The sequence below is a fragment of the Dendronephthya gigantea genome, unplaced genomic scaffold (assembly GCF_004324835.1).
Source record: "Dendronephthya gigantea isolate DGI-Jeju-01 unplaced genomic scaffold, DenGig_1.0 000015F, whole genome shotgun sequence".
Taxonomy (NCBI): Eukaryota; Metazoa; Cnidaria; class Anthozoa; order Malacalcyonacea; family Nephtheidae; genus Dendronephthya; species Dendronephthya gigantea.
Genome location: NW_021163025.1, coordinates 2,367,308 through 2,393,749, shown reverse-complemented (window position 1 = coordinate 2,393,749; position 26,442 = coordinate 2,367,308). Strand labels below are relative to the sequence as shown.

General features: G+C 40.4%; 1 protein-coding gene across 1 annotated transcript; it reads left to right on the top strand.

Moving 5' to 3' along the window:
• The first annotated feature begins 700 nt into the window (after positions 1-700).
• On the top strand, positions 701-26,083 carry LOC114520199 (neuroblast differentiation-associated protein AHNAK-like). Its single transcript, XM_028540426.1, has 8 exons — positions 701-1,068; positions 1,278-1,442; positions 9,696-9,799; positions 9,946-10,093; positions 10,380-10,514; positions 11,717-18,617; positions 20,655-25,836; positions 25,901-26,083. The coding sequence occupies exons 1-8, from the start codon at positions 888-890 to the stop codon at positions 26,081-26,083; spliced, it is 12,999 nt and encodes a 4,332-aa protein (XP_028396227.1). The 5' UTR covers positions 701-887.
• Positions 26,084-26,442: the final 359 nt, after the last annotated feature.

Genomic DNA, 26,442 nt, shown 5'->3' with positions numbered 1-26,442 from the left:
TCGAGAATCGCCCTGTAACAACTTTTACCGCGACGTCAAAGCTGGCATGTTGATGTGATTTTATCAAAAAAATGTCGTAAAGCGACCGCTAATGACCAAAGCACGTTCATTTAACAACTTATGCAGGAATTTGACCCCTTCAAATGATTCACAATTGCTATAAGCCGTCATGCCATAAACATCTACCTTGTATTAAAACACCTCTTGAAGAAAAATATTCGAAAATCTTCGAAATTTTACGCGCTTTACGTTTGGCAGCCGGTTCAGGCAGAGATCAGGCCAATCGGACGGTAATTCAGCGCGGAATATACTCAGCGTTCGTTTATCTCGCCTGCGATGCGATCTGACTATCTTTTTTTAAATTGACTTTAATTAAGAACTCTTGGAGAGAGCAAGCCGTTCTCACAGCAGGCGAAATAGTTTCGTATTGTTGGCCACAAGAATTTGTTATGTTGGCGTGATTTTGACAGTGAATGATATATTCATAAAATAAAAATCATCTCGAGATTTTATTCTTAAGCTATCCACACCATTTCGAAGCAACCGTTTGCGCTCGTAAAATTCGTATTTATATTTCGACCTCTACAAATACTTGGCATATTTTTGATATATCAGGTTTTCACTCGGGCCGTGATTTACATAACAAATGAAAAGATGGAATGGGCCAATTAAAAAACAGATTACGCTGGTTCCCCAAAATTTCGGCAATCAGAGCGTAACTCGCGGCCACAACAACACCAAAGTCGTCGTCTTATAAGACCAGACGAACGAAGATAGTGGCTGCCGTGATGCGTTCCCACCACAGACAAATTGCTTTGTTCATCATGCTGCTTTGAGGCTCAACGAGCGGTTAAAATCCAAGCTGCTCTCGATCGATTAAGAAGACAATGAGCTGCTCATCGCTTCTCCTCGTAGTATTCCTGTCACAAATACACCATGCGGATGCTGCAACGTGTACCACCGAATTAATACTAACCTCGGTGCTCGGCGGCGTTCTAGCATTGCTTCTAATCGCACTTGTTTTATACTGTTGCATTACCCGACGGCGTGAAGCACGTAAAATCCCAGGTAGGCTATGTTTATAGGTGGTATAAAAGTGATTAATAAGACTATTTTTATTCATCCCCTATATAATATTCATTGTGATCATCAAGTTTCAAAATATACATAATTCTGATTCATCCTGGATATTCGTTTGAGGGTAATTTACATTTAAACCCCCATATTTCCTCGTGGACACGTGGCCGGCAGCTTAAAAACGCCTTGTCTTGTCATAGTGTCCACCAAATCACTGGTATCGTCTGTCGAAGAGGGAGGCAGCCAAGGATTTGCTAATTCAAGAATGGATTTCACTCTTGCTGATGTGGAAATGCAGGAACGAGAAAGCGAAGAACGACAACTTTGTTCACAGTGCCATCAGCGAATGAGACGAGCCAATATTGGTAAGAGAACATTTTATTTAAACGTTTATTTTGTAATTCGCCGGCATCTTGCTTGGTCTTAAGTGTGGGATTTGTGGGAGGATTCGCTTTATGGATTGACTAGACCACATACTGTGTTCCGTAAGATCTCTGTACTTGCTCTCATCGTAACCCCGAACGTATCCGCTTTCTACCTTGTCGATTAGCGATTGCGTTTCGATTCCGAAATAAAACTAGACCAGCGCTGTAATCTCTAGCTGCCTGCAGTCCAAGTTTCCTGGCTTGATAATTTGCTTTGCCTATTTTGTCATGAATATCTCGCAATGCTTTTTGAAAACGATGCATGGTGCGCCTCGGCTTTTCACGGGGCTCATACACAATGCTCGACAACTCTTCGCTCGCGACACCATAGGTCAAAAAGTCAGACACTATAACATCGGCATTTTATGTTCGCTCAAATGATTTGCCTTCCACAAAAATAAATTCATTGTTCAAACGGTGCGTCAATGATCTCGTACAGTAACTATTTTTACGAATTATGCACCAAATGAGTCGTACAGAATTTGCATCTCGTTTTGGGTTTGGTGAACGTTTTGTAACCATGGAAGAGGTAGTGTTGCTCTCCGAATGTTAGTGCTACCGGATGTAATCTCCTGCAACGTGCTTTAACTAAGTACCTTGGTTCATGAACCGTTGAATGTTAAAGATCACCAATCAATTCGTATTTAGCGATATCCTCTCGGATTAACATGATATTTCCCCGAGGATTCTGAAAACTTTTTCAATCTAAATCAGAGTCGAGCAATAGTTTTTCAACTTGATATGGTATAATTCCTAACTATATATGATTGCATGAGGTAGTTACTACACATTATATATATATACAGCAAACTTTGAAACCAAAGAATACATATAGAACCAAGGAATAATTGTGGAATACACGGCCCTGCTATGCACTAAAGCAAGTCGTTTTAGTAAATAAAACCATACAAAACTATTAAAATCCACATATATGAGAAGTATATCAGTGACTAAAATGCGGAATGCTTGAAGGAAAATATAGTAAAAAGAACCCCACAAATAAAAAGTTGTTGTATAGAGGATTATAGTTGCATGACCTTGCGGGGTATTCTATATATATAGTTGGGCCGTGTTTTTAAGGTTATATTTAAGTTTAGCCTTTCGCAAACACTGGTATCTCTTGTTTACACTAGTCATAAGTATCGTGGATTAATTGTATATTTTTTGAAGTGCAGACAAACAATTTTTACACCAATGGCCATAGACAATAGACCACATCGCTGACTCTTAGGAAATGAGGAAGCTTGTTTACACAACAAATAAATGATGACAAACAGAATCGTCGGTTCAAACATACGGTTCATGGCTGGAATTTTTTATATAGAACGAGTCAATACCATCTCGTCCATTGTAAAGTTATTAAGGGATTGCAAATTTGAAGCTTTTGTACAACCTTTGCCTAATTTTTTGAAATATTGTAGATGCGTTTAGATGATAGATCGAAAATAAATGCGTTTTCCATGCACGAGTACTTAGCCAGACGGTATAGAAGCCCTACATATCCATCGTGTATAAGATAAATACAAGCAGACTATTTTTAACAAATGACTTCCAGGATCTATATGAGTTAGCATCAATTAATCTTCGAATTAAGCCAAATATATCCCGTTAATTTTATATAAATAATGGCGGATTTGGTGAAGTTGCACACATTGAATTGAGATTAATGAATTCTGACATGCACATGACCATTTTGCATGGTATTAAACCACTAGCAGACGGACGTGGTAAAAAAAGAACTTGTCTATCGCTAGAATGATTTTAAAATGATTGACAAAAGCTTGCGTTGACGCAAATCCAATGATCGGTATTAGGTTAAAAATAAGTTTTTCCCTTTTAATCGTTCGATAATGTAATTATATACGCTTGATGATAATTTATATTATAATACTTCAAGACTATTGAAAGCTATGAAATGGCAACCGCTTACAATTGGGAACCAACCCAACGAAAAACACTTATCTTTATGACTTTATATAAACACACCCGGCTATAAGATGATTCACCCCGATCGTTTCAAATGTATCATTGCTGATATTGTTAGCAGTTGACCTCAACCGACTTTCACCAATCCTTTTGCCGCCGTTTTTCTAACAGAAAAACTGTCTTTGATATATATGTATCGGGTATGCTAAGCGTGGGATATCTTAATGCAATTGCACTACCGTACTCCGTAAAAACAATATATATGTGCACGCTTTCGATGGTTATTACTTAGACTTTGTAATCCTAGATAGGTGAGAATTTCTCTAAGTGCGATCTCCATTAAGCGGCAAAATGGTCAGACCGCGGTCATATTTTAAATTGAAATAGAGTATTTTGTTAAGAATATAGCGATAAAACTATATTTCCCGTGCTAGGCAGATGTAAATAACGATGTACTTGAATGCAGAGTTCTTGAAACACTCTAAAATACCAGTAATCTGTCCGTACCGAAATACAACAGGACCAGTCGGGCGGTTTTTACCGTATAAAGGAAGCGCCCTAAGTTTCTGGAATACGGCATGATTATACCAGGCAGATATGCGCATGTCAATGGTGCCCAATATATTATTGTAGTTCCTGTAGATAACGGAATGATAAGCATCCACTCTGCATAACTTAGGCCTATTCCTGCCGACGAACAATATCAATGAAAAGTAAAAGTGAACAACAACTATTAATTAGCGATGAAAAACAAAAATAATCCTCGGCGATGCTCGTTAGGTCTGGTAAATGACACAAACACCGGAAAAAAATTCTATTCTTAAGATGCAATTAAGCTTATCGCCTGCGACGGCTTGCCAAGCAGTGTTGCCATTAGCTTCTTGAACTGTCTAGTACTTCTCGCACTTCAAACTCTCTTTATTTTGCAAGTCATGTGATATACGCGAATGATAGTTAAGGATAAAAAAAGGCGCGCGGTTAGTGGTTCGTATATTTAGTTCGCTCCTTGTGTCAGGAATTCGAAATAGTCCGACGATTGACGATTCCATCGGAAAAAAAGAGGAGACTCTCATATAGAAAGCGTTCTACATTGACATCGCAATCTACAGCGCTATTTACAATGCTAGCTATTGCGAATGATTTAAAATCAGATTAAAGGATTATAAACGAATTATAGTCAATCTCGCTAAGCGTGTTTGAAGAATTTGTTCTCCATTCCCCCAATACAGCGGTAGTTTCTCGCTAGTTTAACGAATGTTTAGCTGGCCGTTTGTCATCGTGCAATCAAACATATAGTCCATGTTACTGTAGTATGCTGATCATTGATAGGTGCGCATTTGATTGGCGAGATGTGTAGGAAAGATAGCCCACTGAAGTCCCGTGGTAATATACAAAATATTTGTACCACTGCACAGTAACGACGGGCGTGTACCGTATCGAATTTCGTTTTGTTTTTGTTGGTGTTGAAATAAATCTAGGTTTTTCTGAGCGAAGTCGAATGAAAAATAGCCGTCTGGTGATGGCAGAGATCTCTGCTCTAAAAATACAGCTCAATTATTTGTGTTTCGTCGTTCACCTTGAGTTCACAGCCGAATGAATATTCAAGTTTTGTGGTTAACACATGTGCCTGACGTCACTGTGTGATATTTAAATTTCGACAAATGAGCAAATTCCAGACAATTCGAGCTACGCTCTCGTGGAGTATTCTAGTGCTTGGATAGTATACGTCAGCTTGAAATAGGCCTCAAAATGTCCTAGACTTTACACGTCAAGTTCACATTTACTGGCTTTTCGCTTGCGAATATCAACCGTACATTGAAAGAAACTTGTTCTTACGTTTGTGGAGTGTTATTTGAGATTTGGTGAATTTTGTAGGAGTGTCGCGGAACAGGTATGCTTAAATTTAAGACATGTTATTGCCGAATGTTCATTTCATACCAGCTTTAGATAGTACCTGATATGGACTATGTTTATGGCCTCTGTTTTGCAACAGATATTACCGTGTTTCGACGCGAAAGGCATGCTCGTGTAGGTATTGCCTTCACAAAGTCGCCTAACATTCCAGTGATCAGCGACGACAGAGCGTACGCAAGTTTGTTTATGTCTAAATGCATGTGTTTACTGTATACTTATTGGTCCAAGGTTTGTTTGGCGTACATCGCACCAGATTATACTACCATGCGTTAGTAGAACAGGCGGAATATACGATTTTAACGATTTTCAAACAGCTAACAGTATTTTGTGTTACCACGCGTAACACGCAGTCAATATATTAGTGCCATCTCCCACTTATTGTAATGCAAACGTGAGGAATATACGTATAAACGTATAAGAAAAAGCTCGTAAAAACACCACAGATGCATGAAAAAGGCTTTAATCAGAACTAGATTTCTGATCGACTACGTCTAGAAGCAAGAGTTCTGAAGGCATTTGATGACGGGGAACGCCTTAAGCTTGATTCAAAGGGGGAGATATCGATCGAGAACGCTCTTTGAGTTCACATGACCCTTTTCACGAAAACTCTTGAGGAGAAATATCTGTTGATCAATAGATGTTTTGCTAAAATTTCTTGTGATGTTTACGTTTGGTGTTTGAATATTTATTTCCTAAACGAGTCTCACTTTCGGCCTGATTCAGCATTTCCGTCATTTAATATCTACAAATCGCTGAAGGCAGTGAAAACAGGCAGCTCTATGCGTGCAGTGAGAATTTTTCCTTCGTTAACCTCGCCTCTTGCAATGCGTTGTGTTTGAGATGAAAATGCTATCGTTGTCGGTGTGATATTTTAATATGTCGCCTAGTTTGATCTATTTTAGCTGCTAACTCGGAAGTGAATTCCTTTACACATTTAAAAGGCAAAAGGAATGCGAATTTGGCGTGGGCATATTGCAAATGGTTTAACATATTACGATGAATCGCAACGCCAAGCAGAATATAGCGCACAAGTCATAACAATGCGAGTAGACTCCGACTGTATTTCTTATTTATATCATATATACGTTTCAGTATTCTCAATGTTTACCATGTTATTTCTAAACTTATGTAAAACATCTCAAAAATTCATTCAAGGATATAACAGGCTTTGTTTATGCTCAGAATGCATTCTCTATGCATCTTCATTGCCAACAATAATTGAAAAGTTGTGATTTTGATTGATTCAAACTTCGTTACGACCGCCTTTCACATGAATATTTCGATGTAATTCATTGTTTAAATTCCCGCGCATTGGACAAAACCTGTTATATGACCTGGACAAATCCTGCTTTCAACAATTCATTGGTATGTTTAAGTGGCGCTTGTTTATGGCAAAGATAGGTCGAACCAATATTTCAATAGCTCGCGTCTTCGCGACTTTTTAGTAACTATTTAGCATGCAGCAAGTCAAGCCTTCATTTGTGACGAATTATTGATATAGTGTCGTGTGTATTTATGCGCTTTTCGTGGGCTGTACGCTCAGATTGTGGGAGGATTAATAAGGTCTGATTGCACAAATATTTAGCAGGGAATCCTGATTTGTCATCACATGTGTCTACATGCATGTGCTAAATTAAATCATGCATTGCCGTCGGAATAATGCCAAACACGAGACAACAATGCGTTATGAGGATTCTTGACGTGAACATCGTTGAATATACTCCAGTTGATATGAAATCGTAGGCATTCCCGTCAACTTAATAAGCCTGCACACGCTAATGCATGCACGTAAACCGAACATAATTTGGCAACGCGGATTGCGGAAGTTCTTCAGAGGAATTTCTGGAACCTCATCGTGGCCAGATCAGCCTAGATGTGTTAAAATGCGCTTCAGCTGAGTAATGTTTTAATATTATAACCGCATTATTTTTACTTCCCAAAAACTGCATGAAAATCATCGCGACCACGTTTACTTTATGCTGGCATTTCATACCGTGTGTAGATTAAATTCCACAACAGGGCGTCTCAAAGTTTTGTCTACTGAAACAAAATTCCAAAAGTTAGCACTGGCGACTTTATATCCCCAGCGTCTTCGCGAAAGTTCCACTCAGTTAAACGCCGACCATATAATATTTTAATTACGCAAACGGCAAAAACAGTATTGTGAGTATAAAAGGAAACAAACGACCTTGGTTAATTCAAAAGGTCGTCTTTTTATGATCAAATTTAAACGTAATTCGTAACAAAGAAGTAGTTTTGCTGTCTTTGTTCTTCTTCAGAGTTCATTATACAATGCTGTTTTACCTATAGCTGCTTCATTCTAGATTTCATTTCGCAAGTAAAAGAACTCTGCGCAGAGGTAAATAAAACATTGACATTGTTGACCATGTTTGTTTCTGTCACGCAGTTTCTCCCAGTTGGTGGTCCCTGATCAGTCTCTACACACGAAATCACAACGATATATATAAACTGAAGCATTAAAACTATTATGCTGATATACAAACACTGGGAACCGACGGTATATAGCGATGCATCGTTTGCAAGCTGCCTGTTATATTGAATATATATATCTTTTCACCAGTAGAACTCGCTAATTTTCGCCAAAATGTTGCGATAAACTTGTTTTTTTTCTTTCGAAAGCCTTTTGAACCAAACCTTTATTTAATAGTTCGGCGTTGAATGAGATTCTTGAGATCTAGTTCAACCTGTGCAATGGTCTTTATCTTAAAGAGATCTCGTGCATTGAGAGCATGTAAATGTCGAAGTCGGGTTATAAAAGAAGTCGCTATGACAGCGTCGCGTAAGGTTGAAATGCGCTACCTCTCCTTAAAGTTGGCCAACTGGGTGATATATTGTGCGTAAAAAACGTAATATGAAGGTTTAAACGTGCATAAGTGTTGATGTTGGCAATTTGTTTGCCAATATACCATGATATAGTGTGTCGAAAGTTAATAGCCTGTCATGCTTTTGATAGCCTATTTCAAAATATGAACAAGGCAATACCTCGAGGTCTTCCTCTTGTCTGTGTTTATCGATTATAAGGTTAAGTTGGGGGCAAGGTCAACTAATTCACGTTTAAACATGAAAACTTTTTGAACAATATTCCCAGACATTCTTCACAAAATTTCCCCAAAAAGGTAAATTATGCATTTTTTAAAATTTGTTCTAGTTTCTAAGTAAGACAAAGAAATGTCATGCTTAAACGATGATGCGAGATAATTGCAGTCGCTACTTGCTTGTGCTTGCCGCACCCAATATCACGGTCGGCTGACGGTGTGAAAGGTCACATGTAAATACTCCATGTTCAACATTTCCTTTCCACTGCTGTTATTGAAAGATATTAATCAAGCAATCTTATTCAGGTCTATCAGATTAGCCTATCGCAGGGCCAATAGATCAACGAAACGTATATAGTGGTTGTAAAAATGAAAAGTGCGCCTTGGTGTAATATATCGCTTTTTAAATCGCGTTTTTGAAAGCGATGGCAATAGGTCTATAGTTAACCTCTGTCACGGAATTAGAGATTGACTCTAGTACAGATTTCTCTTCTAATTCCATCGACGTATTTGTCAGCTCACGTGCCTATATTGCACCTGTATAAAATATGTCATTTAAACAGGACATTTAGTTTACAGAATAAGCATCGAGTGTGTTGATCATATCCGCTTTGTCACTCCCACGCATTCCTGTGGTTTGATTTGGAAAATTAAACCGAGAATAATCTGCAATATCAACAAGGCTTCAAACTCGTGGGAACTTCAACTGTCGCACTATATTCACGTTTGCACGGCCTGCCACAACAATGACGGAGCTCTTGTGCATCTGTCGTAAGAGAGAGAGAGAGATGTCTCCTTAGAAGCGTGTATAGAATCAATAATTTCATTCTTTCACGCTGTTAAGGTCTGACCAGGGGCGTTCAAAGGCAGTGGCGTAATGAGGTGGGGCCAGCTCTGTTTCGATTGTTAAGATTCCTAAGTCAAGTAGAAGTGCCTCGGCCCCCCGTAATATTTTTTCTAGAATGCATGAAGGCTAGTTTTCATTGTGTTCTTGCTTCTCGCTGCCAAAAGAGTGTTATTCGGGTGTTACTCGGGCTATCATACCAGTTCAAGCAAAAGACAAAGTATTCTTAACCAATTCAACATCCATCGCTGTAGCAACATTGATGAAAACGTTTGAAACTGTCCATTGTATTTGATTTCCAAAAAGTATATGATTTCATATATTATTTTCCCATTAAGTCGGATGTTGTACCCGAGAGTAAATCAACTAACTTGGAAGCTTCATATCACTTCAACTCGTTTCGTGATGGATGTGAATTGTTAGCCAGTAAACGTTTTGTTTTTTCTTTTTCAGAAATGCCTACCGTGGCAGTAAATATCGGCATGTCTACCAGCGAAGAAAGACTTCCTGTAAATGGTAGTTTTTCGGAGTCTGGTTCGGTTTCACCCGTTGACGAGGTAATGTTTCTTTCCTTCCCTGATTCTGTCTAGTTCCGGGTGCATGCTGTGTGCAATTGAGTATGCTTGTTGAAGTGGTCCACGCTCTGCATATGATTACAAGATTTTGACAGTAAATAATTCGTAGCTTTTTTCTGATTTTTCAGCCAAGAATTTTCGTTTTTGTTGAAAAAAAGGAAGGTGAAAGCCTTGGTTTATACCTTGTGCCATTTGAAGAGGAACCCTTAACGGGACTTTATGTGAAAACTATTGTTGCTGGAAAATCAGCAGCACGCCTGCACGTCTTTGATCCAGGTAGTTATGATCACATACACCACATTTACACTACAACAAAATAATGTCTGCGTTCTCTTACCAAACGATGTCTGTTTCTGCAATGCAATTCTACTTTTAAGATATGTAACTTAGGGAAGAGTCTTGAAAAGAGTAAGTTTAAGAAACATCCACGAACTGTATGAGAAACAAATGTAACGCCATTTAAACAAATTTTAATTTCTCGAAAGGAGAATTGTATCGCAAGTTGCATGAAGATTTGGACCGTGCTACAGAACCTTTAACAATTGCAATTCTCCTCTTCCAGGCGACAAAATCGTAACAGTGAACGGAAAGTCATTGAGTGGTCTCACGTATCGTGAAGCTACAGACTTCATCCGACATTGTCCTGGACCCAATGTAAAGATGGGAATTATCAAACATGCGTTGCATAAAAAAGAAGGTATTCTATTATTTTACCAGACAAACCGTTGTGCCGATCCTCTCTTGCGAATTTCAGTTTTTGGGAATAAATTTTGCGAAAAGTTTTACCCGATCTGTTGAATATATTTGAGGAAACTACAGAGTGTTCATGCAAAACTAACCTATTTCAACTCGATATACATTATTGTGATATTCGTTCATCAGAGTATTAGGATTTCCCAATGTGAAGTGATACTGTGATCAGATTAACTTTCGACGCTATTAACTGAATATTTAGTTCTTTCCCAAGGGCCAGTTGTTCAAAGCTAGGTTTGCGCTAACCCTGAGTAATATTTACATCGCTCTTTTGGTTTATCTAAGAAATATTTATTGCAAAACGTATTCAACTTTATATAAACAAGCCGTTCAAAAGATTTGATGCAGAGATTTGTGTTAACCCAGGGCGGTTTAGCAAACCTGCTTTTGAACAACCTGCCCGGAAGAATATCTCCACCATTCGCAGGTTAAATTTACTGGTGGAAAACCTGTCGAGGGAATGCAAGTAGTAATTTTTAGCATGAGATCCAGTTTGGAACAGTGTCATCGTTTGCTTTCCTTCCCCGCATGTTGACCAAATGCTCGGCGTGGCTGTTTTTGTAATCAAACAGGAAGTGTATTTGATCGGGTTTAAACGAGCTCCAATACAACACATTCACACAACAACAACAACCACCTCGAGCATTCGGGTTTTAGCTTCTCACGATTTGCTCTCGAAAAAGGTATGGAAGTGGCACTGTTCACCACAATGGGTCGTTATTCTAGTTCGAGGCAAATTGGCTGGTTTCCACATAGGCAGAAGTTATACAATTTTTTCCCACTCTGAACCCACACGCTCGCATACGAAAATTGAAAAGAAAAAACACAATACGATAATATTGAACCGATTAAAGAAAAGACGAAGCTCTTTATTTGTCATTCCTTAAACAGGAACACAGTTTTTCTCAATCCGGCCTGCCATTAGAAGTCTATACTCTTTAACGCTGTATAAACACTCTGTTTAAATTCAATAAAAAATGCAATCGACTAGTCGACCGGTTTAAACCTTTATGAAGAATGTTTACCTGTAGTTTGTCTATTTGAGAGCCAGCCAGTTTCGTTAAATTACGCATGCGTTGTTGTTGTTGTTGTACTTTATAGAAAGTTTTCTCAGTTTGTAGCTATATTGTGATGTGTTATTTTCAGACCTTGCAAAGCTCGACAGCATGTCGGTCTTTCAGAGTCACTCTGGCGCAGATCTTGAACTTGCCGGGTCCGCTGCTCTTGGTGTCAGCGGTCACGCTTCAGCCGCACGGTTATCGGGAAATGTACCTAAACCTAACCTCGTGGGTGGTGAAGGTGCATCAAAAGAGTTGGTTGTCGAAGAGCAAATAGCCATTGCAAAGCCCGAGGTCTCATACAATGTTGAATCAACTCCGGACTTTGGGATGGATTTTGACGGATTCGGAGGTAAAACCGATAATAATTTGGACACTTCCGGTGGCATAGACACTAACGCAAATTTGGATGGGAAAGGTGATGCTTCCGAAGGGGATGTGAATATCGACTTCACCCCACCTGCTGGTATCTTCGACGCTGATCTGTCGATGCCTGGACCATCAGCTTCCACTGAGGTAAAGTTACCAGATGCACCTAATAGCGATACTAAAGAGGCTAACCTTAACGTGCACTCAAAAGATTCAAAGTTTTCTTTAAAAAAGTATTTCAGCGGCAGCAAATCAAAGGAGGTTAGCATCTCGTCTTCTGATGAGTCTAAGAGAAAATCTGGAGGCTTCTCGAAGTTTTTCGGGCATAAAAGTCCCAGTCGCCGCGTGGATGCACCGCGGGGCGACGCCTCTGGGGACGTGGAATTGTCAGGCTTCAAGGCTGGCAAGGATAACGTTGATGCGAACGTTAATCTGCCATCTGCAAGCGCAGATGTCAATATTCCCAGTGCTCAAGTTAAAGGTGACTTACCCGAGAGAGATGTAAACCTGGGAGTTGGTCTTCCGTCTGTTGGTTTTGGTGGATTGAAGATTGAAAGTAGTGGAAGCGAAACATCAGATGGCGAAGGAGGTCGCATTAAAAGGAAGTTGAAAACATCGAAGATTGGAATAGGATTTGGTGGTGGTGTATCTGGTGGTGCTAAAGGTGGTGGAGACAGTGACAGTACTTCCGATGGTCAAGGAGGAAGAATAAAAAGAAAATTCAAAGCTCCAAAAGTTGGTTTTGGTATCTCTGGTGGTGCTAAAGGTGATGCAGACAGTGACAGTACTTCTGATGGTCAAGGAGGAAGAATAAAACGAAAATTCAAAGCACCTAAAGTTGGTTTTGGTATCTCTGGTGGTGCTAAAGGTGATGGAGACAGTGACAGTACTTCTGATGGTCAAGGAGGAAGAATAAAACGAAAATTCAAAGCACCTAAAGTTGGTTTTGGTATCTCTGGTGGTGCTAAAGGTGATGGAGACAGTGACAGTACTTCTGATGGTCAAGGAGGAAGAATAAAAAGAAAGCTGAAGATTAAAGGTCCCAGTTTTGGTATTTCTGGAGGTGCTGATAAGTCTGGTTATGAAAGTGATAGTGAAACATCGGATGGAGAAGGTGGAAGGATAAAAAGAAAACTGAAACTTGCTAAGCCTGGACTTGGAGTAAATATTTCGGGAAAAGCCGACCAGTCAAAACCTCACAGCGACAGTGAAACCTCAGATGGCGAAGGTGGAAGAATTAAGAAAAAGAAGAAATACAAATTCAAGTTTCCGAAATTTGGTTTTGGTGGAAAAAAGAAGTCAAAAGACAAGCTAAAGAAGGGAAAGCATGGTGATGCATCTGCAGGTGTGAATGCAGACTTCGATGGAGTGAAGAAACAAGAAATTGACCTTCAACTGCAAAACAAACCACCATCTAGTGTTGGGATTGGTGGTAACATTTCTGGTGGATTTAAAGGACCCAAAGGTGATGATAGTGGTAGTGAAACATCAGATGGTCATGGTGGAAGAATTAAACGTAAGCTCAAATTGCCTTCTGGTGGTTTTGGGATATCTGGTGGTATCAAAGGACCAAAAGGTGATGGTGATAGCAGTGGTAGTGAAACATCAGATGGTCATGGTGGAAGAATTAAACGAAAGCTCAAAATGCCTTCTGGTGGTTTTGGGATATCTGGTGGTATCAAAGGACCAAAAGGTGATGGTGATAGCAGTGGTAGTGAAACATCGGATGGTCATGGTGGAAAAATAAAACGAAAGCTCAAAATGCCTTCTGGTGGTTTTGGGATATCTGGTGGTATCAAAGGACCAAAAGGTGATGGTGATAGCAGTGGTAGTGAAACATCAGATGGTCATGGTGGAAGAATTAAACGAAAGCTCAAATTGCCTTCTGGTGGTTTTGGAATATCTGGTGGTATTAAAGGACCAAAAGGTGATGGTGATAGCAGTGGTAGCGAAACATCAGATGGTCATGGTGGAAGAATAAAACGAAAACTCAAATTGCCTTCTGGTGGTTTTGGGATATCTGGTGGTATCAAAGGACCCAAAGGTGATGGTGATAGCAGTGGTAGTGAAACATCAGATGGTCATGGTGGAAGAATTAAACGAAAGCTCAAATTGCCTTCTGGTGGTTTTGGGATATCTGGTGGTATCAAAGGACCAAAAGGTGATGGTGATAGCAGTGGTAGTGAAACATCAGATGGTCATGGTGGAAGAATTAAACGAAAGCTCAAAATGCCTTCTGATGGTTTTGGGATATCTGGTGGTATCAAAGGACCAAAAGGTGATGGTGATAGCAGTGGTAGTGAAACATCGGATGGTCATGGTGGAAAAATAAAACGAAAGCTCAAAATGCCTTCTGGTGGTTTTGGGATATCTGGTGGTATCAAAGGACCAAAAGGTGATGGTGATAGCAGTGGTAGTGAAACATCAGATGGTCATGGTGGAAGAATTAAACGAAATCTAAAATTGCCTTCTGGTGGTTTTGGGTTATCTGGTGGTATCAAAGGACCAAAAGGTGATGGTGATAGCAGTGGTAGTGAAACGTCAGATGGTCATGGTGGAAGAATAAAACGAAAGCTAAAATTGCCTTCTGGTGGTTTTGGGTTATCTGGTGGTATCAAAGGACCAAAAGGTGATGGTGATAGCAGTGGTAGCGAAACATCAGATGGTCATGGTGGAAGAATAAAACGAAAGCTAAAATTGCCTTCTGGTGGTATTGGTATTTCTGGTGGTGTTAAAGGAAAAAAAGGTGATGATAGCGGAAGTGAAACATCAGATGGAAATGGAGGGAGGATAAAGAGAAAGTTGAAATTGCCATCAGGAGGAGTCGGAGGAAATATTAGTGTGGGGGGTGATGTCAAATCCTCCCGTAAATCACAAGAAGACAGCTCTGATGATGATGACCACAAGAAAAAGAAACGATTTAGCTTACCGAAATTTGGATTTGGGTTTGGTGGTAAAAAGTCGAAGGACAAAAAGAAAAAGAAAAGCAAAGGTGGTGATTCCGATACCTCTGATGACGAAAAGGCAAAAAGGAAGATTGAACTTGGAAGTACAGGACTTGAAGCTGATCTGAAAAAACCAGAAGTTGATATCAAAGTTGGAGGGGCCAAAGTAGGCGATGATAGTGGTAGTGAAACCTCTGACGGTCAGGGAGGAAGAATCAAACGTAAACTCAAAGTTAAAGGTCCAAATTTTGGAATTGGCTTTGGTGGTGACGGTAAAGCAGGAGGTTCAAAATCGGACAGTGACACTTCAGATGGTCATGGTGGGAGAATAAAACGAAAGCTCAAAATGCCTTCTGGTGGTTTTGGGATATCTGGTGGTATAAAAGGACCAAAAGGTGATGGTAATAGCAGTGGTAGTGAAACATCAGATGGTCATGGTGGGAGAATAAAACGAAAGCTCAAAATGCCTTCTGGTGGTTTTGGGATATCTGGTGGTATAAAAGGACCAAAAGGTGATGGTGATAGCAGTGGTAGTGAAACATCAGATGGTCACGGTGGAAGAATAAAACGGAAGCTCAAAATGCCTTCTGGTGGTTTTGGGATTTCTGGTGGTATCAAAGGACCTAAAGGTGATGGTGATAGCAGTGGTAGTGACACATCAGATGGTCATGGTGGAAAAATAAAACGAAAGCTCAAAATGCCTTCTGGTGGTATTGGTATTTCTGGTGGTATCAAAGGATCAAAACCAGATGACAGCGGCAGTTCAACTTCCGATGGTGAAGGAGGAAGGATAAAAAGAAAACTAAAGCTTCCATCCGTAGGAATTAAAGGTGGTGCAGGTGGAAAAATAGACGGTGAATTTAAACATTCAAAATCCAAAGGTGACAGCAGTGATAGCTCTGATGATGAGGGAGGAAAAAAGAAAGGCAAATTTCATTTCAGTCTTCCGAAGTTCGGATTTGGAAGTAAGAAATCCAAAAAAAAGAAATCAAAGAAAGAAAAAGATACGGAAAGCAGTGACAGTGAAACATCAGATGGTCAAGGAGGAAGAATTAAGAGAAAACTGAAATTGCCTTCTGGTGGTATTGGTATTTCAGGTGGTATGAAAGGACCTAAAGGTGATGGTGATAGCAGTGGTAGTGAAACATCAGATGGTCATGGTGGAAGAATTAAACGAAAGCTCAAAATGCCTTCTGGTGGTTTTGGAATATCTGGTGGCATTAAAGGACCCAAAGGTGATGGTGATAGCAGTGGTAGTGAAACATCAGATGGTCATGGGGGAAGAATAAAACGAAAATTGAAACTAAAGGGTCCTAAATTTGGAATTGGTTTCAAAGGTCCAAAAGGTGATGGTGATAGCAGTGGTAGCGAAACATCAGATGGTCATGGTGGAAGAATTAAACGAAAGCTCAAAATGCCTTCGGGTGGTTTGGGGATATCTGGTGGTATCAAAGGACCAAAAGGGGATGATGAACCTAAAATCGAGCTTCCATCTGTTGATTTTGGTGGTGAAATCAAAAAGGCAGAAGTTGATACTCAACTTGAATCACAGCCATCTGGACACGGAGATTTTGGTGGAGATTTCAGCTTACTAAAGGCAGAAAGTGACAGTGGGAGCGAAACATCCGATGGTCAAGGTGGAAGAATAAAACGTAAACTAAAACTGAAGGGTCCTAAATTTGGAATTGGATTTGATGGAAGTGCAGACGGAAAAGTTAAAGGCTCTAAATCGGACAGTGATAGTGACACATCAGATGGTCATGGTGGAAGAATAAAACGAAAATTGAAACTAAAGGGTCCTAAATTTGGAATTGGTTTCAAAGGTCCAAAAGGTGATGGTGATAGCAGTGGTAGCGAAACATCTGATGGTCATGGTGGGAGAATAAAACGAAAGCTCAAAATGCCTTCTGGTAGTTTTGGTATTTCTGGTGGTATCAAAGGACCCAAAGGTGATGGTGATAGCAGTGGTAGCGACACATCAGATGGTCATGGTGGGAGAATTAAACGAAAGCTCAAAATGCCTTCCGGTGGTTTTGGCATATCTGGTGGTATAAAATGTCCAAAAGGTGATGGTGATAGCAGTGGTAGCGAAACATCTGATGGTCATGGTGGGAGAATTAAACGAAAGTTCAAAATGCCTTCTGGTGGTATTGGTATTTCTGGTGGTATCAAAGGATCAAAACCAGATGACAGTGGCAGTTCAACTTCCGATGGTGAAGGAGGAAGGATAAAAAGAAAGTTAAAGCTTCCATCTGAAGGAATTGACGGCGGTGCAGGTGGAAAAATAGACGGTAAATTTAAACATTCAAAATCCAAAGGTGACAGCAGTGATAGCTCTGATGATGAGGGAGGAAAGAAAAAGGGCAAGTTTCATATTGGCTTACCAAAGTTTGGATTTGGAGGCAAAAAAGACAAGAAAAAGAAATCAAAAAAAGGCAAAGATAGTGATAGCAGTGACAGTGATACATCTGATGGAAATGGAGGACGAATCAAGAGAAAACTGAAATTGCCTTCTGGTGGTGTTGGTATTTCGGGTGGTTTCAAAGGACCCAAAGGTGGTGGTGATAGCAGTGGTAGTGAAACATCAGATGGTAACGGTGGAAGAATAAAACGAAAACTTAAACTAAAAGGTCCTAAATTTGGAGTCGAATTTGATGGAAGTGCGGATGGAAAAGTTAAAGGCTCTATATCAGACAGTGATAGTGACACATCAGATGGTCATGGTGGAAGAATAAAGCGAAAGCTCAAAATGCCTTCTGGTGGTTTTGGAATATCTGGTGGTATCAAAGGACCCAAAGGTGATGGTTATAGCAGTGGTAGTGAAACATCAGATGGTCATGGTGGAAGAATTAAACGAAAGCTCAAAATGCCTTCTGGTGGTATTGGTATTTCTGGTGGTATCAAAGGACCCAAAGGTGATGGTGATAGCAGTGGTAGTGAAACATCAGATGGTCATGGTGGAAGAATTAAACGAAAGCTCAAAATGCCTTCTGGTGGTATTGGTATTTCTGGTGGCATCAAAGGATCAAAACCAGATGACAGCGGCAGTTCAACTTCCGATGGTGAAGGAGGAAGGATAAAGCGAAAACTAAAGCTTCCATCCATAGGAATTGACGGCGGTGCAGGTCGAAAAATAGACGGTAAATTTAAACATTCAAAATCCAAAGGTGACAGCAGTGATAGCTCTGATGATGAGGGAGGAAAGAAAAAGGGCAAGTTTCATATTGGCTTACCAAAGTTTGGATTTGGAGGCAAAAAAGACAAGAAAAAGAAATCAAAGAAAGGAAAAGGTAGTGGTAGCAGTGACAGTGATACATCTGATGGACACGGAGGACGAATCAAGAGAAAACTAAAATTGCCTTCTGGTGGTATTGGTATTTCTGGTGATGTCCAAGGCCCTAAGGGAGATGGTGACAGCAGTGGTAGCGAAACATCCGATGGTAACGGTGGAAGAATAAAACGAAAACTTAAACTAAAAGGTCCTAAATTTGGAATTGGATTTGATGGAAGTGCGGACGGAAAAGTTAAAGGGGCTAAATCAGACAGTGATAGTGACACATCAGATGGTCATGGTGGAAGAATAAAACGTAAGCTCAAAATGCCTTCTGGTGGTTTTGGAATATCTGGTGGTATGAAAGGACCCAAAGGTGATGGTGATAGCAGTGGTAGCGAAACATCAGATGGTCATGGTGGAAGAATTAAACGAAAATTGAAATTAAAGGGTCCTAAATTTGGAATTGGTTTCAAAGGTCCAAAGGGTGATGGTGATAGCAGTGGTAGTGAAACATCAGATGGTCGTGGTGGAAGAATTAAACGAAAGCTCAAAATGCCTTCTGGTGGTATTGGTATTTCTGGTGGTATCAAAGGATCAAAACCAGATGACAGTGACAGTTCAACTTCCGATGGTGAAGGAGGAAGGATAAAACGAAAACTAAAGCTTCCATCCGTAGGAATTGAAGGTGGTGCAGGTGGAAAAATAGACGGTAAATTTAAACATTCAAAATCCAAAGGGGACAGCAGTGATAGCTCTGATGACGAGGGAGGAAAGAAGAAAGGCAAATTTCATTTCAGTCTCCCGAAGTTCGGATTTGGAAGTAAGAAATCCAAAAAAAAGAAATCGAAGAAAGGAAAAGATACGGAAAGCAGTGACAGTGAAACATCAGATGGTCAAGGAGGGAGAATTAAGAGAAAACTAAAATTGCCTTCTGGTGGCATTGGTATTTCTGGTGGTATCAAAGGCCCTAAAGGTGATGGTGATAGCAGTGGTAGTGAAACATCAGATGGTCATGGTGGAAGAATAAAACGAAAGCTCAAAATGCCTTCTGGTGGTTTTGGGATATCTGGTGGTATCAAAGGACCAAAAGGTGATGGTGAAACAAAAATCGAGCTTCCATCTGTTGATATTGGTGGTGAAATTCAGAAGGCAGAAGTTGATACTCAACTTGAGTCACAGCCATCTGGACACGGAGATTTTAGTGGAGATTTTAGCTTACCAAAGATAGAAGGTGACAGCGGAAGTGAAACATCAGATGGCCAAGGTGGAAGAATTAAGAGAAGACTGAAAATGCCTAAAGTTGGTGGTGGTTTTGATATTGGAATATCAGGCAGAGGCAAAGGAGATAAAGATAGTGGTAGTGACACATCAGATGGTCATGGTGGCAAAATAAAACGAAAACTCAAAATGCCTTTTGGTGGTTTTGGGATATCTGGTGGTATCAAAGGGCCTAAAGGTGATGGTGATAGCAGTGGTAGTGAAACATCAGATGGTCATGGTGGAAGAATTAAACGAAAACTCAAAATGCCTTCTGGTGGTTTTGGTATTTCTGGTGGTATCAAAGGATCAAAACCAGATGACAGTGGCAGTTCAACTTCCGATGGTGAAGGAGGAAGGATAAAAAGAAAGTTAAAGCTTCCATCTGTAGGAATTGAAGGTGGTGCGGGTGGAAAAATAGACGGTAAATTTAAACATTCAAAATCCAAAGGTGACAGCAGTGATAGCTCTGATGATGAGGGAGGAAAGAAAAAGGGCAAGTTTCATATTGGCTTACCAAAGTTTGGATTTGGAGGCAAAAAAGACAAGAAAAAGAAATCAAAGAAAGGCAAAGATAGTGATAGCAGTGACAGTGATACATCTGATGGACACGGAGGACGAATCAAGAGAAAACTGAAATTGCCTTCTGGTGGTATTGGTATTTCTGGTGGTATCAAAGGACCCAAAGGTGATGGTGATAGCAGTGGTAGTGAAACATCCGATGGTCATGGAGGAAGAATTAAACGAAAGCTCAAAATGCCTTCTGGTGGTTTTGGAATATCTGGTGGTATCAAAGGACCCAAAGGTGATGGTGATAGCAGTGGTAGTGAAACATCAGATGGTCATGGTGGAAGAATTAAACGAAAGCTCAAAATGCCCTCTGGTGGTTTTGGAATATCTGGTGGTATTAAAGGACCCAAGGTGATGGTGATAGCAGTGGTAGCGAAACATCAGATGGTCATGGTGGAAGAATTAAACGAAAGCTCAAAATGCCCTCTGGTGGTTTTGGAATATCTGGTGGTATTAAAGGACCCAAAGGTGATGGTGATAGCAGTGGTAGTGAAACATCAGATGGTCATGGTGGAAGAATTAAACGAAAGCTCAAAATGCCTTCTGGTGGTTTTGGAATATCTGGTGGTATTAAAGGACCCAAAGGTGTGTGATAGCAGTGGTAGTGAAACATCAGATGGTCATGGTGGAAGAATTAAACGAAAGCTCAAAATGCCTTCTGGTGGTTTTGGAATATCTGGTGGTATTAAAGGACCCAAAGGTGATGGTGATAGCAGTGGTAGCGAAACATCAGATGGTCATGGTGGAAGAATTAAACGAAAGCTCAAAATGCCCTCTGGTGGTTTTGGAATATCTGGTGGTATTAAAGGACCCAAAGGTGATGGTGATAGCAGTGGTAGCGAAACATCAGATGGTCATGGTGGAAGAATTAAACGAAAGCTCAAAATGCCTTCTGGTGGTTTTGGGATATCTGGTGGTATCAAAGGACGAAAAGGTGATGGTGATGGCAGTGGTAGTGAAACATCAGATGGTCATGGTGGAAGAATAAAGCGAAAGCTCAAAATGCCATCTGGTGGTATTGGTATTTCTGGTGGTATCAAAGGATCAAAACCAGATGACAGTGGCAGTTCAACTTCCGATGGTGAAGGAGGAAGGATCAAACGTAAACTAAAGCTTCCATCCATAGGAATTGACGGCGGTACTGGTGGAAAAATAGACGGTAAATTTAAACATTCAAAATCCAAAGGTGACAGCAGTGATAGCTCTGATGATGAGGGAGGAAAGAAAAAGGGCAAATTCCATATTGGCTTACCAAAGTTTGGGTTTGGAGGCAAAAAAGACAAGAAAAAGAAATCAAAGAAAGGCAAAGATAGCAGTGACAGCAGTGACAGTGAAACATCTGATGGACACGGAGGACGAATAAAGAGAAAACTGAAATTGCCTTCTGGTGGTATTGGTATTTCTGGTGATGTCAAAGGCCCTAAGGGAGATGGTGACAGCAGTGGTAGTGAAACATCCGATGGTAACGGTGGAAGAATAAAACGTAAACTTAAACTAAAAGGTCCTAAATTTGGAATTGGATTTAATGGAAGTGCGGATGGAAAAATTAAAGGCGGTAAATCAGACAGTGATAGTGACACATCAGATGGTCATGGTGGAAGAATAAAACGAAAGCTAAAATTGCCTTCTGGTGGTTTTGGAATATCTGGTGGTATCAAAGGACCCAAAGGTGATGGTGATAGCAGTGGCAGTGAAACATCAGATGGTCATGGTGGAAGAATTAAACGAAAGCTCAAAATGCCTTCTGGTGGTTTTGGTATTTCTGGTGGTATCAAAGGACCAAAAGGTGATGCTGATAGTAGTGGTAGTGAAACATCAGATGGTCATGGTGGAAGAATTAAACGAAAGCTCAAAACGCCTTCTGGTGGTTTTGGTATTTCTGGTGGTATCAAAGGATCAAAACCAGATGACAGTGGCAGTTCAACTTCCGATGGTGAAGGAGGAAGGATAAAACGAAAACTCAAGCTTCCATCCGTAGGAATTGACGGCGGTGCAGGTGGAAAAATAGACGGTAAATTTAAACATTCAAAATCCAAAGGTGACAGCAGTGATAGCTCTGATGATGAGGGAGGAAAGAAAAAAGGCAAATTTCATTTCCATCTTCCGAAGTTTGGATTTGGAAGTAAGAAATCCAAAAAAAAGAAATCGAAGAAAGAAAAAGATAAGGAAAGCAGTGACAGTGAAACATCAGATGGTCAAGGGGGAAGAATTAAGAGAAAACTCAAAATGCCTTCAGGTGGTATTGGAATATCTGGTGGTATCAAAGGACCCAAAGGTGATGGTGATAGCAGTGGTAGTGAAACATCAGATGGTCATGGTGGAAGAATTAAACGAAAGCTCAAAATGCCTTCTGGTGGGTTTGGGATATCTGGTGGAATCAAAGCACCAAAAGGTGAAGGTGAAACCAAAATCGAGCTTCCATCTGTTGATATTGGTGGTGAAATCCAGAAGGCAGAAGTTGATACTCAACTTGAGTCACAGCCATCTGGACACGGAGATTTTGGTGGAGATTTTAGCTTACCAAAGATAGAAGGTGATAGTGGGAGTGATACATCTGATGGCCAAGGTGGACGAATTAAGCGAAGACTGAAAATGCCAAAAGTTGGTGGTGGTTTTGATATTGGAATATCTGGCCGAGGAAAAGGAGATAAAGATAGTGGTAGTGACACATCAGATGGTCATGGTGGAAGAATAAAACGAAAACTCAAAATGCCTTCTGGTGGTTTTGGCATATCTGGTGGTATCAAAGGACCCAAAGGTGATGGTGATAGCAGTGGTAGTGAAACATCAGATGGTCATGGTGGAAGAATTAAACGAAAGCTCAAAATGCCTTCGGGTGGTTTGGGGATATCTGGTGGTATCAAAGGTGCAAAAGGTGATGGTGATAGCAGCGGTAGCGAAACATCAGATGGTCATGGTGGCAGAATAAAACGAAAACTCAAAATGCCTTCTGGTGGTTTTGGTATTTCTGGTGGTATCAAAGGATCAAAACCAGATGACAGTGGCAGTTCAACTTCCGATGGTGAAGGAGGAAGGATAAAAAGAAAGTTAAAGCTTCCATCTGTAGGAATTGAAGGTGGTGCAGGTGGAAAAATAGACGGTAAATTTAAACATTCAAAATCCAAAGGTGACAGCAGTGATAGCTCTGATGATGAGGGAGGAAAGAAAAAGGGCAAATTCCATATTGGCTTACCAAAGTTTGGGTTTGGAGGCAAAAAAGACAAGAAAAAGAAATCAAAGAAAGACAAAGATAGTGATAGCAGTGACAGTGATACATCTGATGGACACGGAGGACGAATCAAGAGAAAACTGAAATTGCCTTCTGGTGGTATTGGTATTTCTGGTGGTATCAAAGGACCCAAAGGTGATGGTGATAGCAGTGGTAGTGACACATCAGATGGTCATGGAGGAAGAATTAAACGAAAGCTCAAAATGCCTTCTGGTGGTTTTGGAATATCTGGTGGTATCAAAGGACCCAAAGGTGATGGTGATAGCAGTGGTAGTGAAACATCAGATGGTCATGGTGGAAGAATTAAACGAAAGCTCAAAATGCCTTCTGGTGGTTTTGGAATATCTGGTGGTATCAAAGGACGAAAAGGTGATGGTGATAGCAGTGGTAGTGAAACATCAGATGGTCATGGTGGAAGAATAAAACGAAAGCTCAAAATGCCTTCTGGTGGTATTGGTATTTCTGGAGGTATGAAAGGATCAAAAGCAGACGACAGTGGCAGTTCAACTTCCGATGGTGAAGGAGGAAGGATCAAACGTAAACTAAAGCTTCCATCCATAGGAATTGAAGGTGGTGCAGGTGGAAAAATAGACGGTAAATTTAAACATTCAAAGTCCAAAGGTGACAGCAGTGATAGCTCTGATGATGAGGGAGGAAAGAAAAAGGGCAAATTCCATATTGGCTTACCAAAGTTTGGGTTTGGAGGCAAAAAAGACAAGAAAAAGAAATCAAAGAAAGGCAAAGATAGTGATAGCAGTGACAGTGATACATCTGATGGACACGGAGGACGAATCAAGAGAAAACTAAAATTGCCTTCTGGTGGTATTGGTATTTCTGGTGATGTCCGAGGCCCTAAGGGAGATGGTGACAGCAGTGGTAGCGAAACATCCGATGGTAACGGTGGAAGAATAAAACGAAAACTTAAACTAAAAGGTCCTAAATTTGGAATTGGATTTGATGGAAGTGCGGATGGAAAAGTTAAAGGGGCTAAATCAGACAGTGATAGTGACACATCAGATGGTCATGGTGGAAGAATAAAACGTAAGCTCAAAATGCCTTCTGGTGGTTTCGGAATATCTGGTGGTATGAAAGTGCCAAAAGATGATGGTGATAGCAGTGGTAGTGAAACATCAGATGGTCATGGTGGAAGAATAAAACGAAAACTCAAAATGCCTTCTGGTGGGTTTGGGATATCTGGTGGTATCAAAGGACCGAAAGGTGATGGTGATAGCAGTGGTAGTGAAACATCGGATGGTCATGGTGGAAGAATAAAACGAAAGCTGAAAATGCCTTCTGGTGGTTTTGGTATTTCTGGTGGTATCAAAGGATCAAAACCAGATGACAGTGGCAGTTCAACTTCCGATGGTGAAGGAGGAAGGATAAAAAGAAAGTTAAAGCTTCCATCCGTAGGAATTGAAGGTGGTGCAGGTGGAAAAATAGACAGTAAATTTAAACATTCAAAATCCAAAGGTGACAGCAGTGATAGCTCTGATGATGAGGGAGGAAAGAAGAAAGGCAAATTTCATATTGGCTTACCAAAGTTTGGATTTGGAGGAAAGAAAGACAAGAAAAAGAAATCAAAGAAAGCCAAAGAACATGATAGCAGTGACAGTGAAACATCAGATGGTCATGGCGGAAGAATAAAACGAAAGTTAAAAATGTCTTCTGGTGGTTTTGGTATTTCTGATGGCATCAAAGGGGCAAAAATAGATGGGGATAGCAGTGGTAGCGAGACTTCAGATGGCAACGGTGGAAAAATAAAGAGAAAATTTAAATATCCTTCTGGTGGGGCTAATATAGATGTCAACCTTGGTCACAAAGGAGACCTTTCTGGTGATGATGAGCACAAAAAGAAATTTAAACTTCCAAAGATGAAATTAGGAAGTCTACGTAGGTCCAAAAAGTCTAAGAAAAGTTCCAGTTCGGATGCTGAGCATAACATTGACTTACTATCTGTCGATCTACAAGGTGGAACCCCTAAAGCAGACGTTGATGTCAAGTTACAATCTCAGCCACCAACAGCACGTGATAGTGATAGTGACACATCAGATGGTCATGGTGGAAGAATTAAACGAAAGCTCAAAATGCCTTCTGCTGGTTTTGGGATATCTGGTGGTATCAAAAGACCAAAAGGTGATGGTGATAGCAGTGATAGTGATACATCTGATGGTCATGGTGGAAGAATAAAACGAAAGCTCAAAATGCCTTCTGGTGCTTTTGGAATATCTGGTGGTATGAAAGGGCCCAAAGGTGATGGTGACAGCAGTGGTAGCGAAACATCCGATGGTAACGGTGGAAGAATAAAACGAAATCTTAAACTAAAAGGTCCTAAATTTGGAATTGGATTTGATGGAAGTGCCGATGGAAAAGTTAAAGGCTCTAAATCAGACAGTGATAGTGACACATCAGATGGTCATGATGGAAGAATGAAACGAAAGCTCAAAATGCCTTCTGGTGGTTTTGGTATTTCTGGTGGTATCAAAGGATCAAAACCAGATGACAGTGGCAGCTCAACTTCCGATGGTGAAGGAGGAAGGATAAAAAGAAAGTTAAAGCTTCCATCCGTAGGAATTGAAGGTGGTGCAGGTGGAAAAATAGACGGTAAATTTGAACATTCAAAATCCAAAGGTGACAGCAGTGATAGCTCTGATGATGAGGGAGGAAGGAAGAAAGGCAAATTTCATTTCAGTCTTCCGAAGTTCGGATTTGGAAGTAAGAAATCCAAAAAGAAATCGAAGAAACAAAAAGATACGGAAAGCAGTGACAGTGAAACATCAGATGGTCAAGGAGGAAGAATTAAGAGAAAACTGAAATTGCCTTCTGGTGGTATTGGTATTTCTGGTGGTATCAAAGGACCCAAAGGTGATGGTGATAGCAGTGGTAGTGAAACATCAGATGGTCATGGTGGAAGAATAAAACGAAAGCTCAAAATGCCTTCTGGTGGTTTTGGGATATCTGGTGATATCAAAGGACCTAAAGGTGATGGTGATAGCAGTGGTAGTGAAACATCAGATGGTCATGGTGGACGAATAAAACGAAAGCTCAAAATGCCTTCTGGTGGTTTTGGGATATCTGGTGGTATCAAAGGACCAAAAGGTGATGGTGAAACCAAAATCGAGCTTCCATCTGTTGATATTGGTGGTGAAATCCGGAAGGCAGAAGTTGATACT

Coding starts and splice junctions, on each gene's coding strand:
- LOC114520199 (XM_028540426.1), top strand. CDS start 888: ATGAGCTGCTCATCGCTTCTCCTCGTAGTATTCCTGTCACAAATACAC. Junction 9,800..9,945: donor CGGTTTCACCCGTTGACGAG/GTAATGTTTCTT, acceptor CTGATTTTTCAG/CCAAGAATTTTCGTTTTTGT. Junction 10,515..11,716: donor TGCGTTGCATAAAAAAGAAG/GTATTCTATTAT, acceptor TGTTATTTTCAG/ACCTTGCAAAGCTCGACAGC.